Consider the following 15,274-nt stretch of genomic DNA (forward strand, 5'->3'; position numbering starts at 1 on the left):
GGAAATACACTTTTCCCCATCTGCCAGTATCAAACATAAGTCTGACTATTCCCAAATTTAAAATACAGTTCTTATTCCAAATCTTCCTTTCCCCAACCTATTACACACCTAACCACACCTCACAAAACTCTAAAGTTCTGCATAATACAGTTGAGAAATGCCACTCAATACCCCATTTCATGGGTGAGAAAACCAAGACCTCAAACAAGTGAAACTTGCCTCCACAATTCTCTGCTATGAAGTATCAGAATTGTTTGCTAGTGTCTCATGTTTCCATTTCAATATTTAAAATTTTGTTTTGTTTTCTTGATAGTTGTTTCTTCCTCCACCCCCAAAATGACATCAGTACAGTCCCTTTGTAGACAGCTTCTTACTGTTGCATCTTACTTCCTCCTTTTCCTATTGAAGATTTTAAGAGACAAAACTCCTGAAAGTAGCACTTGTACAGAGTTTCTCTATATGTGGGTTTAATTTTAAAAAATTGTTTTCTGGTTTGAAGGTTGATGGTTTTTTATTTCTCTTTTCTCTATTCTTCAAATACTGTATTACATTTTCCAGAGTTCAAAGAATTATTTATTTCACTAAGCTCTGATTAAAAACTAATGCAGGCTGATGAAAATACACTACATCATGATTAGGGGAGTGGTGGTTATGAGACCATATATATTTGTCAAAACTCACTGAATTGTACATGTAAAATTGTGTTATACGTAAATTATATCTCAACAAAACTGAATTTTAAGAATAGAGCTAATGTTGGCCGGGCATGGTGGCTCACGCCTGTAATCCCGGTACTTTGGGAGGCCAAAGTGGGTGGATCACCTGAGGTCAGGAGTTTGAGACCAGCCCGGCCAACATGGTGAAACCTCTCTACTAAAAATACAAAAATTAGGCCGGACTCAGTGGCTCACGCCTGTAATCCCAGCACTGTGGGAGGCCGAGGCAGGCGGATCACCTGAGGTCAGGAGTTTGAGACCAGACTGGCCAACATGGCAAAACCCCTCTACTAAAAATATAAAACTTAGGCTGGGCACAGTGGCTTACGCCTGTAATCCCAGCATTTTGGTAGGCTGAGGTGGGCAGATCACCTGAGGTCAGGAGTTCAAGACCAGCCTGGCCAACATGGCAAAATCCCTCTACTAAAAATACAAAAATTAGGCCAGGCATGGTGGCTTATGCCTGTAATCCTAGCAGCTTGGGAGGCCAAGGCAGATCACCTGAGGTCAGGAGTTCAAGACCAGCCTGCTCAACATTGATGAAACCCCGTCTCTACAAAAATTAGCCAGGCATGATGGTGGGTGCCTGTAATCCCAGCTACTCAGAAGGCTGAGGTGGGAGTATCGCTTGAGCCTGGGAGGCAGAGGTTGCAGTGAGCTAAGATCGCGCCATTGCACTCCAGTCTGGGCGACAGAGTAAGACTCCATCCCAGAAAAAAAAAAAAAAAAGAAATAGCCGGTGTGGTGGCAGGTGACTGCAATCCCAGCTACTTGGGAGGCTGAGGCCAGCAGAACTGCTTGAACCTGGGAGGCGGAAGTTGCAGTGAGCCGAGATCATGCCACTGCATTCCAGCCTGGGTGACAGAGTGGGACTCCATCTCAAAAAAAAAAAATAGAGCTAATGTATTTGGGGGTAACTTATTAAATGATCAGGCTGATGAATCAAGATGATATTATAAACATGAAGTAATATGACTGTCATCTGGAAATGCACATTAAAATTAAGGAATTTAACACCATGTATTCAATATTGATTTTCATTACTAATTGATTATATAAAAAGTGCTAACACAGATCAAGAACCATCTATTGGCAGGGCACAGTGGCCCACACCCCTAATCCCAGCGCTGTGGGAGGCTGAGGTGGGAGGATCACATGAGTTCAGCTTGGACAACATAGTGAGACCCAGTCTCCACAAAAAATTAAAAAATTAGCAGGGTGGGGGTGGTGCACACCTGTACCCAGCTACTCAGGAGGCTAAGGTTGGGGGATCGCGTGAGCCCGGGAGTTTGAGGCTACAGTGACCCATGATCACACCACTGCACTCCAGCTGGGCAAGACCCTGTCTCAAAAACACAAACAAACAAACAAACAAACAACAATAAAAAACAGAACCATCTATTGGCAGTCTTCTAAACTGCCCAGCACAATAACCATGGCCATGAACCACTGGGCTCCTTCATTCCTGCCTGACCTCATCCTCTATCCTGCTAAGAAGGATATCCTATACAAAGCCAAGCTACCTGCGATCTCCAAGCACTTTACCTTTCACAGCCCCATGCCTTTTACACAGGCTGTCCCTTCTGTAAGCAATGTTTTTATCCTCTTGCCTGCATGACCATGTGCTACTTAGTCTCCAGGCTCAGATTTTCTAATTCCTTCACCAAAGCTCAGTATCTGGGTAAGATGTCCCCAGAGCCTCCTATATCTATTTCTTAAAACATTAAGCACATTGCATTGTGAATATCTATGATTTACAGAAACTGTTGTCTCACCAATTAGATTCAATTCTTTGAGGGCATCAAGAATTATCCGCTTCTCAATTTAAAAACCTGTGTACTTATTAGAGTCATCTGGTACAGAAAGCATTTTACTGAAGATGTTGAGGAACATGCCTGCTTAGTATTTTATAGCTCCCATTACTCCTGTGCAAAGATGTTTCTTACTTTTAAGACATTAGGGTTCATCTCTATTTGTAGGAACCACCTAGCTTTCTCCTTTCCCAGGCAAAAGACAGAAGAGATAGATTTCTCTCTCTTATGATAAATGAATTTCTAGAAGATGGCTCCTCAAGAGATTCACTATACATAGCCTACAATAAATACAGGAGCATAACACAACATGAAGATCCAGCAATACTTACACTTTAATTTGGTAATAAAGTTGTTTTTTAAAAAAGAAAAATAGGTAGAACAAGTTATAGAATAAAACTAGTTCCAGAGGTGACAACCTATGATATACAACATCAGTAATTCTGTTGTTCAGACACATTACCCTGAAGTTCAGCAAATGAGCTGATGCACAAATCTATGAGATGAACCAAGGGCTAATACTGACTGGGCAGTACAGAGTTGCCGCACAGTTGAAGGCAATTTAAAAAACAAATAAAATTAACCCATGTCTGACTAAGCTGACAATCTAGTCCAGTCAACCATGCCTTTAATGTGATTCTCATGACAACTAGATACACACATGCATAGACATGTTATCCTTTTGATTTGCAACAGGCAAGTAATTAAAGCAACCTGATGAAAATATTTTGTTCTAATACTCATATTAATCAACTACACATAGCAGTATTTCCCAAAATGCTAGCGAGTGTTACAAAAAAGGATCTGAGGGTCTGATGAGTTTGGGAAATGCTTGGTTTAAAAGGGATTTAGGGGCCAGGCGCAGTGGCTCATGCCTGTAATCCCAGCACTTTGGGAGGCCGAGGTAGGCAGACCATGAGGTCAGGAGATAGAGACCATCCTGGCTAACATGGTGAAACCCTGTCTCTAATAAAAATACAAAAAAATTAGCTGGACGTGGTGGTGGGTGCCTGTAGTCCCAGCTACTAGGGAGGCTGAGGCAGGAGAATGGCATGAAGCCAGGAGGCGGAGCTTGCAGTGAGCCAAAATCATGCCACTGCACTCCAGCCTGGGCAACAGAGCAAGACTCTGCCTCAAAGAAAAAAAAAAAAAGATAGATGAAGATTAATGGGACATTCTAAAATTTATTCAACCAACACGTTCCAGGTTGTGTGTGGAGATCCTACACTGAAGACAGACACACTTCCTATACTTGCACAGCTTACAGTTTAGTGAGGGCAGTAAACACATAAAAGGGATGAGTACAGGGTACAACAGGGGCATGGAGTAGGCACCTTGTCCAGCCCTAAGGATCAAGAAAGGTTTCTAGGCATAGGAAAAAGCATGTGCAAGGGCTTGAAGGCCAGGTCTATTAGGGGGAGTAAAAGTAATTCAGTGCAGTTGAAGCACAATGCCAAAGGAAGATACACCATTGACTTTGCTCTTTATAGGCCCTTTGTTCGCAGGGGCTTAACTAAGAAAAAGCTATTGGTGATGAAGACCTGAAGTAATAAGCTGACTGAAGTTACACGTGTTCACAGAACTAACTGGCCCCAAGCTTTGTAACAGAGGGTTACTGTAATAATGTGTGACCCAGAAAACTCATTCTTTAAGCAGTCTGTGGGTCCAGGAAAAGAGAAGTGGCCAGTGGTTAGGTTGCTAAACCTTGGCTTTCTCACTTTCTTCCTTTCTTTTAAAAAATCTATTAGAATGTCAGCTCTTTGTTTACAATAATATTTTATCAGTATAGAGCAGCTTATGTGTACATGCCTGACCATTGAGTTTTCTCCTTGAAGCCATACACAAGGAATGCCAAACATCAAAATCAGATTGTTAGTGGGGTCCAGTGGCTCAAGCCTTTAATCCCACCACTTTGGGAGGCAGGAGGATCACTTGAGGCCAGGAGTTCAAGACCAGCCTGGGTAACACAGTGAGGCCCCATCTCTATAAATTAAAAAAATTTAAAAAACAGATTGTTTTGGATTGCTAAGAATAGAAATGACACTAATATGAACCGATAAGTTCAGTGGCATTAGGCTCATGTTACCTTTTTTAACAAAATCCTGATACACACACACACAATCTTACATATCATATATATTCTTTTTCTGAAATGTTTTAACATATACACAAATTAGTTTATATAAACACATAAATAAATGTCCTACATACTGGGTGATTTTTTAATTGTAGTTCTAGTAACCTCTCCCTTTTAATTTGGCTCCCTCTTCTCCTCTATACCTTCTTCCCTCCCACTCACACTCCTAGATGACTTACGTTAAAGATCTAGAGATACACATGTCTAACATATATGTATTTATAGGGACTGGTGAAACTATTTTAAATAATGAAATTATTAAAAACAATTGATTCTTTACTCAACATTATATCTTATAGAAATCCCTGCAATTCATATAATTTTTTCTTTTTAATACCTGTAAAATGGGGAGGTTTAAAATTATGCTTCCATTGTTTTTAATATGATACACACTGATGCCAAAAACATCCTTTCATAAGTCCTATTTATCATTCACATGTGGATGTATACAAATGTACTTTATTATAAGTGTATTCAAAAGCACTATATAGTATTGCTTTGCAGGCATTCATGCTTTCTGTAAATGGTTATACTATACAAATCCTTCGATAGTTTGCTTGAGATAAAGTTTGAGATTTATCTTTGTTTATATATGCAAATTTAGTCCATACATTTTCACAGCTGTATAGTATTTTGCTATTTTTTATTCTATTTTACTTAACATTTTTATTTTACTTAGTTTTCTTTTCACCCTACTTATTTAGAATTTTTATTAGGGGTAACTCCTAAATTTGATCAAATACCTTTTCAATATCTCTGGTTATTCAGTGACACAACTACTGATTATACAGTTACATGGTCTTTCTACTTTAGTTTGTGGATTATGTTGATAGATTGCCTGATACTGACTCATCTTGGCATTTCGGGAATAAATCCTACTTTGTTGTTTATTTTAGCTTTATTTCTGAATTTAATTTGCTAATATCTTTTGTTTTTAGAGACAAGGCTGGAGTGCAATGGCATGAACGGGGCTCACTGCAGCCTCAACTTCCTGGGCTCAAGTGAAGCGATCCTCCCACCTCAGCCTCTGGAGTAGCTGAGACAAGTGCAAGCTATCATGCCCACAGCTAATTAAAAAAAATTTGAGGGCCGGGGAGCGGGTAGAGACAGTGTCTCCCTATGTTGCCCAGGCTGGTTTGAACTCCTGGGCTCAAGGGCTCCTCCTACTTTAGCCTCCCAGAGTGCTGGGATTACAGGTGGGAGCCACAGTGTCTGGCCTAATAGCATTTTTTTTTTTGGGGGGGGGACAGGGTCTGGCTCTGTTGCTCAGGCTGGAGTGCAGTGGTGTGGTCATGGCTCACTGCAACCTCTACCTCCCAGGCTCAAGCCATCCTCCTACTTCAGTCTCCCGAGTAGCTGGGACTACAGGCATGCACCACCATGCCCAGCTGATTCTTGCATTTTTGGTAGAGATAGGGTTTCACCATGTTGCCCAGGCTGGTATCAACCTACTTGGCTCAAGCAATCCACCTGCCTCAGACTCCCAAAGTGCTAGGATTACAGGCATGAGCCACTATGCCAAGCCCTGGCCCTAGTATCTTAATTGAAATTTTTCATCTATTGTTATAAATAAAATTAATTATAGTTTTCTTTTTTGTATCTATATCTTTATCAGATTTTCACATTAATGATATGCTAGGTTCTTTAAAGGATTCTGAAAGCTTTCCATCTTTATGTTTGGAATTACTTAAATAACACAGGATTTATCTGTTTTTTAAAATAAGATCAAATTCAGCTGTAAATCCCTCTGTTTCTGGTGTCTTTTCAATGGTGAATCTTTAATAACTTTTTAGTCTCTTTCAAAAACAATCAATTAATCAAATTTTTCCACTTCTTGAGATAATTTTGCTAGGAAAACATCAATTTACTCTAATTTTTTCTTTTCTCTTCGCCATAGATAGCTATATGATTCTCTTATTATTCTTGTAGTATATCCTGTATTTGTGTTTTATTTCTCCTTTCTCATCTTGTATATTTTCGCTAGTATTTTTAACTTAATGCATTACGGTTTATTAATTACCTTGTTCACTGTTTGTTTTCTTTTTATTAATAAAAGAACCAGCATTTGGGTTTATCCCTTGCAGAATTTTTTGTTTCATTAATTTCTGCTTTTATTTCTCCTTTTCAGATTCTTTCACTTACTCGTTTTCTAATTTCTTCTGATTAGTGTCAGATTTCTTAACTGTCTTTCTTCTTTAACACGAATGAAATTTAAGATTGTTAATTTTATCTGACTAAAAGACTTACTGTATTTTGGCATAAAAGTCTCCTCTCTTTACAATATAGTGTGAAATTTCCCTTTTGATTTCCTCTTTGATCCAGGGGTTATCTAGTAGTGTTGCATAATTTCAGGAGAATTCTCCAAGTGATACAAAAGTTATCAAAGCACTGTTTAGCATAGGATAAAAGTCAGTACTTTTTTTCTGGTATATCCTTAAACAGGTGGTACTCAACTGGTGACAAAGCTGTATCCCCAGAGCCCGTGCTTAACGTAAGTCAACTTTTTAAAGCCAGTAAGTACCAAAAGAAACAACACTTTAAATGATGCAAGTTTTTTTTTTTTTAATCTAATCTCCTTAAAGTTAACATAAAGATAAGTAAAATTTCACAGAAGACTGTAAAAATCTAATGTTACTGGCCAGGCATGATGGCTTAGCCTGTAATCCCAGCACTTTGGGAGGTCGAGATGGGCAGATCACGAGGTCAAGAGAACGAGACCATCCTGGCCAACATGGTGAAACCCCATCTCTACCAGAAATACAAAAATTAGCTGGGCATGGTGGCACGCACCTGTAGTCCCAGCTACTCAAGAGGCTGAGGCAGGAGAATCACTTGAGCCCAGGAGACAGGTTGCAGTGACTGGAGATGGTGCCACTGCACTCCAACCTGGCAACAGACTGAGACTCTGTCTCAAAACAACAACAACAACAACAACAACAACAACAACAAAACTAATGTTACTAAAATAAGATTATACTAAGAGGAACCTTGAATCTCAGGGTCATCTTCTTAGCTTTCTATAGCATTTTCTAAAGAGTATCCCTCACAGATAGACCCTCACAGATAGATGGGAAAAAACAGTAGAAGGGAGTTTGGAAAGAGTTGCATTCTATAATGGCCACCTCCTTGTAAACCTGCGTATATGTTAGCATATTAAAAGCTCCAAGAAGTCCTGCTTATCTTAACTAAGTATTCTCTAAATGTATTTCATTACCTCATCCTTTTTATCAATCAACACCTAATAATTCCCTTTAAGAAATGCAAGCCAAGAAGACAGATATTCCTTGGAGAGAAAGACAATGTAATGAAATTCTCTTCTTCTCTATGGGTTACTCACAGCCGGGGTTCCATTTAATAAGCTCGGTTTACTGTTTGCTGAATGACTTGCAGGTGTGATATGGAAACAGCCGATATAGGAGTGTCTAATGCAGCTATTCCCAGTATGGTCATATACAAGTTGAATTCTCTTAGTAAGAAGTGTCAATATTCTGTACCAAAATACAAACCTTTCTTTTTTGGTTTACAATTGTAAATGGAAATGCCTAAGATGTTGGCCCTACCCAAATTCAAATATCAAAACCTAACCTTCTGAGGAGGCCAAAAAAACCCATTAAAAATAATACTGCTGTTGCAATACCAGTGAAAGTATATGCATAAATAAGCAAATGAACACACACACACCAGCATCATCAGCATTATCATCATCACCACCATCACCATCTCTACTATGCAAAATTCTGACCAGTATCACCAGATCAGAGTATGTTCAGACAAACGAAAGGAGAAACTTGCCAAATGGTTGCACTATCCACATTAAACTAATAAAGTGGAACTAAACACTTAGGGTTTTTATCCATTTAGTTTTATGATTTAGCTATATAATTTCATGGTCATAAAGAAAACAGTGAACTAGGTAGAGGCACAACGCTTCTGAATTGTAAAAACAAAGATCAATCTACATTTATTTAGCTAAAGAACTTTCAATTTCAAAAATTGTGAGACATTAAATTTTATTTTATACTTGTGATAGCTACTATTAGCTGCCTACCTCTACTGCCTTTCCATCTTCTTTCTTGCTAAGAGAGCTCTAATTTTGTTTGGGGTAACAATGCACACACAACCTGAAGGAATAAATCAAAATTGATCTATGTGAATCATAGATCTTCTTGCTCCCTTTCACGAGATTAAGTAACTTCACCAGACTTCTTTGCAGCTGCAGGTAACTATGTATGTGATCTACCCATGTGGCCAGTGAGACCTAAGGAGAAATCTGCTGGGAGGATTCTGCAAAAGATTGTTCTTTCAACATAAAAAGAGAGCCACACAAGAAGGCATTTTATCCCCACCTCATCCTGTTTGCCTAGGATACTGGTGTGAGGAAAATGATGCCTGGGGCTTGCAGCCATCATCTTATGACCATAAAGCAACAACCAAAAGCATGAGAAACTAAAATGTTTAAGACAGGAGAACAGGAAGACAGTAAGACCCTGGATCCCTGATGATATCACTGAGTCGACTGAACAAATGAACCTATCTGCCTCCAGATCTCTCATTAAGTCTCATTATCAATAATAAATATCCTGTGATTTAAGCTTGTCTTGGTGGGATATGCTGTCATTGCAGCCGATTGGTTCCTAACTGTGATGAATAATATAAATTACTAATTAACACTTCAGAATTTAAAATTTTAGAAGAGCAATAGGGAAAGTATGAGACTTTAACTTTTCACTGTATATAATGCTGTATTTAAATCGCTTTTACAAGCATGTAATGTTTTGTAATGTCAAGTAAGAGAATAAAAAATTAAATAACCTTTAAAAGACAAGTAATAAAAAAAGTGATCCATACCCGTACCTTTCCGTGTATTCTCTGTCACGTCTACTCCAAACTGGATAATGTCACCGGAAAGAATTTCACATGGTGGACTTTCTTCAGAGCCTCGACTCAATCTCTGGCTATTTATAAAAGTACCATTACTACTTTTAGTGTCTTGAAGATAAAACTGCAAAAAAAAAAAAAAAAAAAAAAAAAAAAGGGCCAAATATTAATAGTAATAATTCCAAATGTACTTTTTAAAAAAAATGCTTCCAGCTTTGCCAACTATTGCAGGTGAATTTTCCCCCTATTAATTCAAACCACTCATTTCAGCTAAGGTTCTCCTTTAACATATATGAAATTAGAATCTGAAAACTAGGTGATTTAAAATTCAGCTACACAAAATGGTACAACCTCTTTGGAAAAGTGTTTGTCAGGTCCTCAAAATGTTAAACAGAAAGTTAGTATACAACCCAGCGATTCCACTCCTAGGTATATATCCAAGAGAACTAAAAACATGTTCTCATAAAAACTTCTACATGGCAGGAAATCAACATGGCACATAGATATATATGTAACAAACCTGGACATTGTGCACATGTACCCTAAAACCTAAAGTATAATAAAAAAAAAAAAACTTCTACATGAATGTTGGCATTATTCATAACAGCCAAAAAGGGAAAATAATCCAACTATCCATCAACTGATAAATGAATAAACAAATGTGGAAGATATTCATATAACTGAATAATATTTGGCAATAAAGGGGTGAAGTATTGATAACATGCTATAACATGAATGAACATTTAAAACATTATGTAAAGTAAAAGAAGTCAGTCACAAAAGACTGATGTATTATAATGATTCAATTTATATGAAACATCCAGAATAGGCAAAGCTATACAGACAAAAAATATACATGAGTGCTTAGAAAAGGCTGAAGTGGCAGGTAGGAATGGGGAATGAGTACTAGTGGGTACAAGGTTTCTTTTTGAGGTGATGAAAATATTCTAAAATTAGTGGTGATGGCTGTCCAAATTTGCTTCTCATCACTTGGGTAACCCTCCCTCTTTAAAAACAAAAAGGATAGCAGGAGGCACAAGAAGCCTGCCTGTTTATCACTTATAAATCCTCAAAAATTTCAGCACAACTGGGATCACACACAATAGACTTACTAGGAAGAGAACCACCAGTAAAAAAAGATGTACCTTTCTTTTTGGATTTTTCTACACTCTTCAGCCCTACTTATTTTAGTAACACATTTTCATTGAACTTCTTCCTAAGGAAGAAAGGTAAAAAGACACCTAACACACTATATATCAAAATATACTTTTGCCATCAGGCCCTCATTTAACATTAAAGCTATGATAAAGATATTACTATTTTAGGCCAGGTGTGGTGGCTCACACCTGTAATCCCAGAACTTTGGGAGGCTGAGGCGGGCAGATCACTTGAGGTCAGAGGTTCGAGATCAGCCTGGCCAACATGGTGGTGCATGGTGGTGTGGTGGCACATGCCTGAGCTACTTGGGAGGCTGAGGCAGGAGAATCACCTGAACCCAGGAGGCAGAGGTTGCAGTGAGCCAAGATCGTGCCCCTGCACTCCAGCCTGGACAACAGAGCAAGACTCCATCTCAAAAACATACAAACACAAAAAAAGATATTACTACTTTCATTTATAAAGGAGAAAAGTGAGATGCAGGTATATTAAGTATCTTTCAAAAGTCATAGACCTGGGGAACACAGAAGCAAGGGTTCAAATAAGAAAATTAAAAGGGCCATTTTTCCTCATTACTTCACAGGGGACACAACCCTTATGTTTCATTTATCCTTCACCCCTCCCACAGCTCTCTTCCAAAATTAAATACAACTAAAGACTAAGAAGCAAATCTGCAGAAAATATTCAAATGACATTTCATTTCATTAATTCATAGCTGACAATGTAAAGGCCACTAGGCTGTCTATAAATGACTTATTCTGTTTATAATTCAAAATAGACCAACTGTTACTTTGATTAGCAGTTTGTATATCTAATTACAGACCATTAATTAGAAAATTGTGTTGATATTTTAAATACATTTAAAACTTATAGGACTTAATATTTCACCCAGGGAGATAAGGACAGACAATACTTTCAAGTAGGAATATTTACCCTCAAAATTTTTTCTACACTGGAACTTAATGTTACATTGTATAAGAGAGTTTTTTTTTTTTTAATAAATATATTCTTAGGAAATGTGGTAATGTCTGGATTCTGGTCAGGTTATTTTTAGTAATACGTGCCTGGACAAGTTAAATAAGGGGATTATATGATATTTACAGTGGTTTTCAAACTTCAAGTTCTGATACATTAGTGGGTTATTAAGTCAATTTAGTGAGTTGCAACTAGCATTTTTTAAAAAAACATAAAATGGAACAGAATAAAAGTAAAGAATACATGAAATAAGGTTCATTACTGTTTAACAACACTGTTGAAAAACAAAAAGAAATATATGTACATATATATACAACATATATATGTATGTATATCAACACCTCATGTTTGTAGCTTCTATATAACTCTAAAACCACAACATATTTTCAAATTTAAAAGATTTTACATCAGGGCCCAGACACAGTGGCTCATGTCTGTAATCTCAGCACTTTGGGAGGCCAAGGTGGGAGAATCACTTGAGCCCAGGAGTTCAAGACCAGCCTGGGCAACAAAGTGAGACCCCATCCTTACAAAAAAATACAAAAAATCAGCTGGGCATGGTGGTGCAGGCCTGTAGTCCCAACTACTTGGGAGGTTGAGCTAGGAGGGTGGCTTGAGCCCTGGGAGGTTGAGGCTGCAGTGAGCCATAATCATGCCACTATATTCCAGCCTGAGCAACAGCATGAATTCTTGTCTCAAAAAAAATTTTTTTCTTACATCAATATCAACCCAGGTTCTTTTCATTCTGACATGTCTATATTACTGTCCAAAGCATACCATGGTACCTTTGGCCTCCGTTTAGCTTGAACATATAATTTACATTAGTTGCTCGTTCTTCTTCTGCTTTCAACCTGCTAATGGCTTTCAAACACCTTAGAATAAAATCTGAAGTCCTTATCATTGTAGACCTACAGGATCTGGTCCTGGTTCCCTCACAACTCAATCACTCCCACTCTTTTCCTTCTGCATCATTTTCAGTCACACTAACTTCTATTCATCCCCCTAACCCTCTGTACTTGTATACACCTAGAGCACATTAGTTTAGTTCTCTACAGAAATATTTTCATTTATATAATTTAAGCTTTTGCCCTTGGCTGTTTTGAAAGAGTGATATATAAAAAAAAGATTCTGTACCTCCTGTAAAACAATTTACCATTAATCAGTCTACATTATGTGTAGAAGTTATTCTATTTACTATCAGGTTAGGTTTCTAAGGTATAAAAATGTTAAACTAGGCTGGGCATGGTGGCCTACACCTTTAATCCCAGCACTTTGGGAGGCCAAAGCGGGTGGATCACCTGAGGTCAGGAGTTTGAGACCACCCTGGCCAACATGGTGAAACCCCATCTCTACTAAAAACACAAAAAATTAGCTGGGCATGGTGGTGCACGCCTGTTATCCCAGCTACTCGGCGGCAGTGGGGGGCTGAGACAGGAGAATTGCTTGAATCCGGGGGGCAGAGGTTGCTGTGAGCCAAGATCGTGCCACTGCACACTTCAGCCTGGGCAATAGAGACTCTGTCTCGTAAAAAAATAAATGTTAAACTGTTTGCAAGGGCCTAGAAAGGGAGTATGCTTATAGTCCCTGGGTACATTTCCAGCAAGTAGATATATTACTTGATTCTTTGACAAATTCAAACCAGAAATATCCTTCTCCTCTATGCTGATAAACCTTCTTCTATCAGGCTTTTATTCCCTCCTCTTAAAAGAAGTTTTGACCACATTAAAAAAGAAATAAAGAATCCGTTGAAGTCTTAACCATCTTTCTTTCCCAGTAGCCTAAGGAATGTCCTAGCAGCTCTAGTATTTGCATTAGCCACCAGACATTCACTTTGATGTTGAGCAGGTGAGTAAGGAGCTCTGAATTTAAAAACCCTGTGTGGCTTATGGTGAAAGTTCAACAGCAGCACTTTGATTGTTTTAAGGTTTTAATTCTTTGATCAACTCCTTGCTTTCCCTGAATAAACTTTAAGTTCCCAACAATCAGGCATTGATGGTGATCCTTGAATTGAAAGGTTTACCCCTTTCATCAGTCACTTTTCCTTCTCTCTTGCTGATTAACTTCAATGACACAGGAACAGCACTTCACAGTTGCACAATTTGCTCTTTGACCTTCAGAAAGTTCCTGCTGTAGATGAATTCATTCCATAAATACATACATTTTGCATCACTTTCAACTTTGCTACAATCTGTAAATATTTTCATTTCCATTATAATGATACACTGATTCTTTTTAACTCTTTCTACATTGATAGGTTTTACAATATCCAAACACCAACAGATTAATAACATTTGAACTAAAGCTTCAGAACAAAGCACAAATATAGTAGACACACCACAGGCCAGGGGCCACAAACTCTAAGTCCATACAGGCGAGTTCTTAAGATATAAATGCAGAATGAATTCGAGGTAGATAGCAGATACTGCAACAAAAATTTTTAATCTCCCTGAATCACCACCTCAAATCAGAGTGACGAAGATAGCAAAACCAAAATCCCGTAGGAAACATTTGTAACAAAAGTAGGTGACACAGTAGCCACACAAACCCCATAATAAGAGTGGGGAAGACCACCAAGAGCCACAAGACCTGCATGGAATCAGCATCTGTGCAGAAGGATACGTAAGGAAACAAAGGGGGCATTTGGGGGACTTGAGGACAACACCAAAATAGCTATTAGGTGTTCACTGGACAGTATGGAGGCCAACTGAAAAAAAGCTGGAAATGGGAACGGTGTGGCTCAATCCAATAACAAGTGAGTGCAGGGTAAGTTCCTAAAAAGGCTGGAATAGTCTGAGCCATATAAATTCTTTTTTTTTTTTTTTTATTATACTTTAGGTTTTAGGGTACATGTGCACAATGTGCAGGTTTGTTACATATGTATCCATGTGCCATGTTGATTTCCTGCACCCATTAACTCGTCATTTAGCATTAGGTATATCTCCATATAAATTCTTAAAACCAACCTACCAACCAAAGCTACCTTCCAGGAATGGGCTCCAAACTGAGGGAAAACTGCTGGGAGTGGAACCAAAATTAAGCAGAACACAGACAATAAAGACAAGGAAAGAAAAGGTTCAGATAAAAGCGGAGAAGGGGAAAGGAAGCCACCATATTTTTAAACATTTTACAAAAACAACAGAAGAGGGAGCTCTGTGAATTAGAAAAGTTATCCTGAAACATGATCCCTTTTTAAAGTTCAGGAAAACCAATTTCATATAAAAATTAGCAACAGAAAAGTATCAAGGTCTCATCCATACAGTTATTTTAAGAAAAAAGAGAATAAGGAGCAGAATAGTATCTTTATAGATAATGAAAAACAGACCTTGGGAAGAGATCAAAACTGTAAACTTCTATTTCAAAACAAGCTAAAAGACATTAGAAAAATAATTCAAGACATGAAAGAGCAAAATAAATTACAATTATACAACTCAAGAAAAGGTGAAATAACTCAAAAGAATAGAAGTAAAAGGAAAAATTCATTTTAGAAATGAATACAAATTAGAAGGATCACAAGAGTGATTAAATATAACAAATAATGCCTTACAGTAAATAAAAGGTTTTAAAAAGGGTAAAATTTTTTAAAACCATAAAGAATGAAGAAA

At 37.9% G+C, this 15,274-nt stretch overlaps 1 protein-coding gene across 33 annotated transcripts in view; it reads right to left on the reverse strand.

Annotated features, from left to right (window-relative positions):
* Positions 1–15,274, reverse strand: part of SLMAP (sarcolemma associated protein) — a 176,192-nt gene that overhangs the window by 88,398 nt on the left and 72,520 nt on the right. For 23 of the 33 annotated variants that reach the window (XM_055272732.2, XM_055272674.2, XM_063645397.1 and 20 more), the window contains exon 3: positions 9,519–9,666. In XM_055272732.2, the coding sequence (XP_055128707.1) occupies positions 9,519–9,666 (148 nt within the window). Of the gene's footprint in view, positions 1–9,512; positions 9,667–15,274 lie in introns of all 33 variants that reach the window. The other 10 variants (XM_063645390.1, XM_055272610.2, XM_063645378.1 and 7 more) reach the window with 1 other exon arrangement.

This window comes from Symphalangus syndactylus, chromosome 1 (genome assembly GCF_028878055.3).
Source record: "Symphalangus syndactylus isolate Jambi chromosome 1, NHGRI_mSymSyn1-v2.1_pri, whole genome shotgun sequence".
Taxonomy (NCBI): Eukaryota; Metazoa; Chordata; class Mammalia; order Primates; family Hylobatidae; genus Symphalangus; species Symphalangus syndactylus.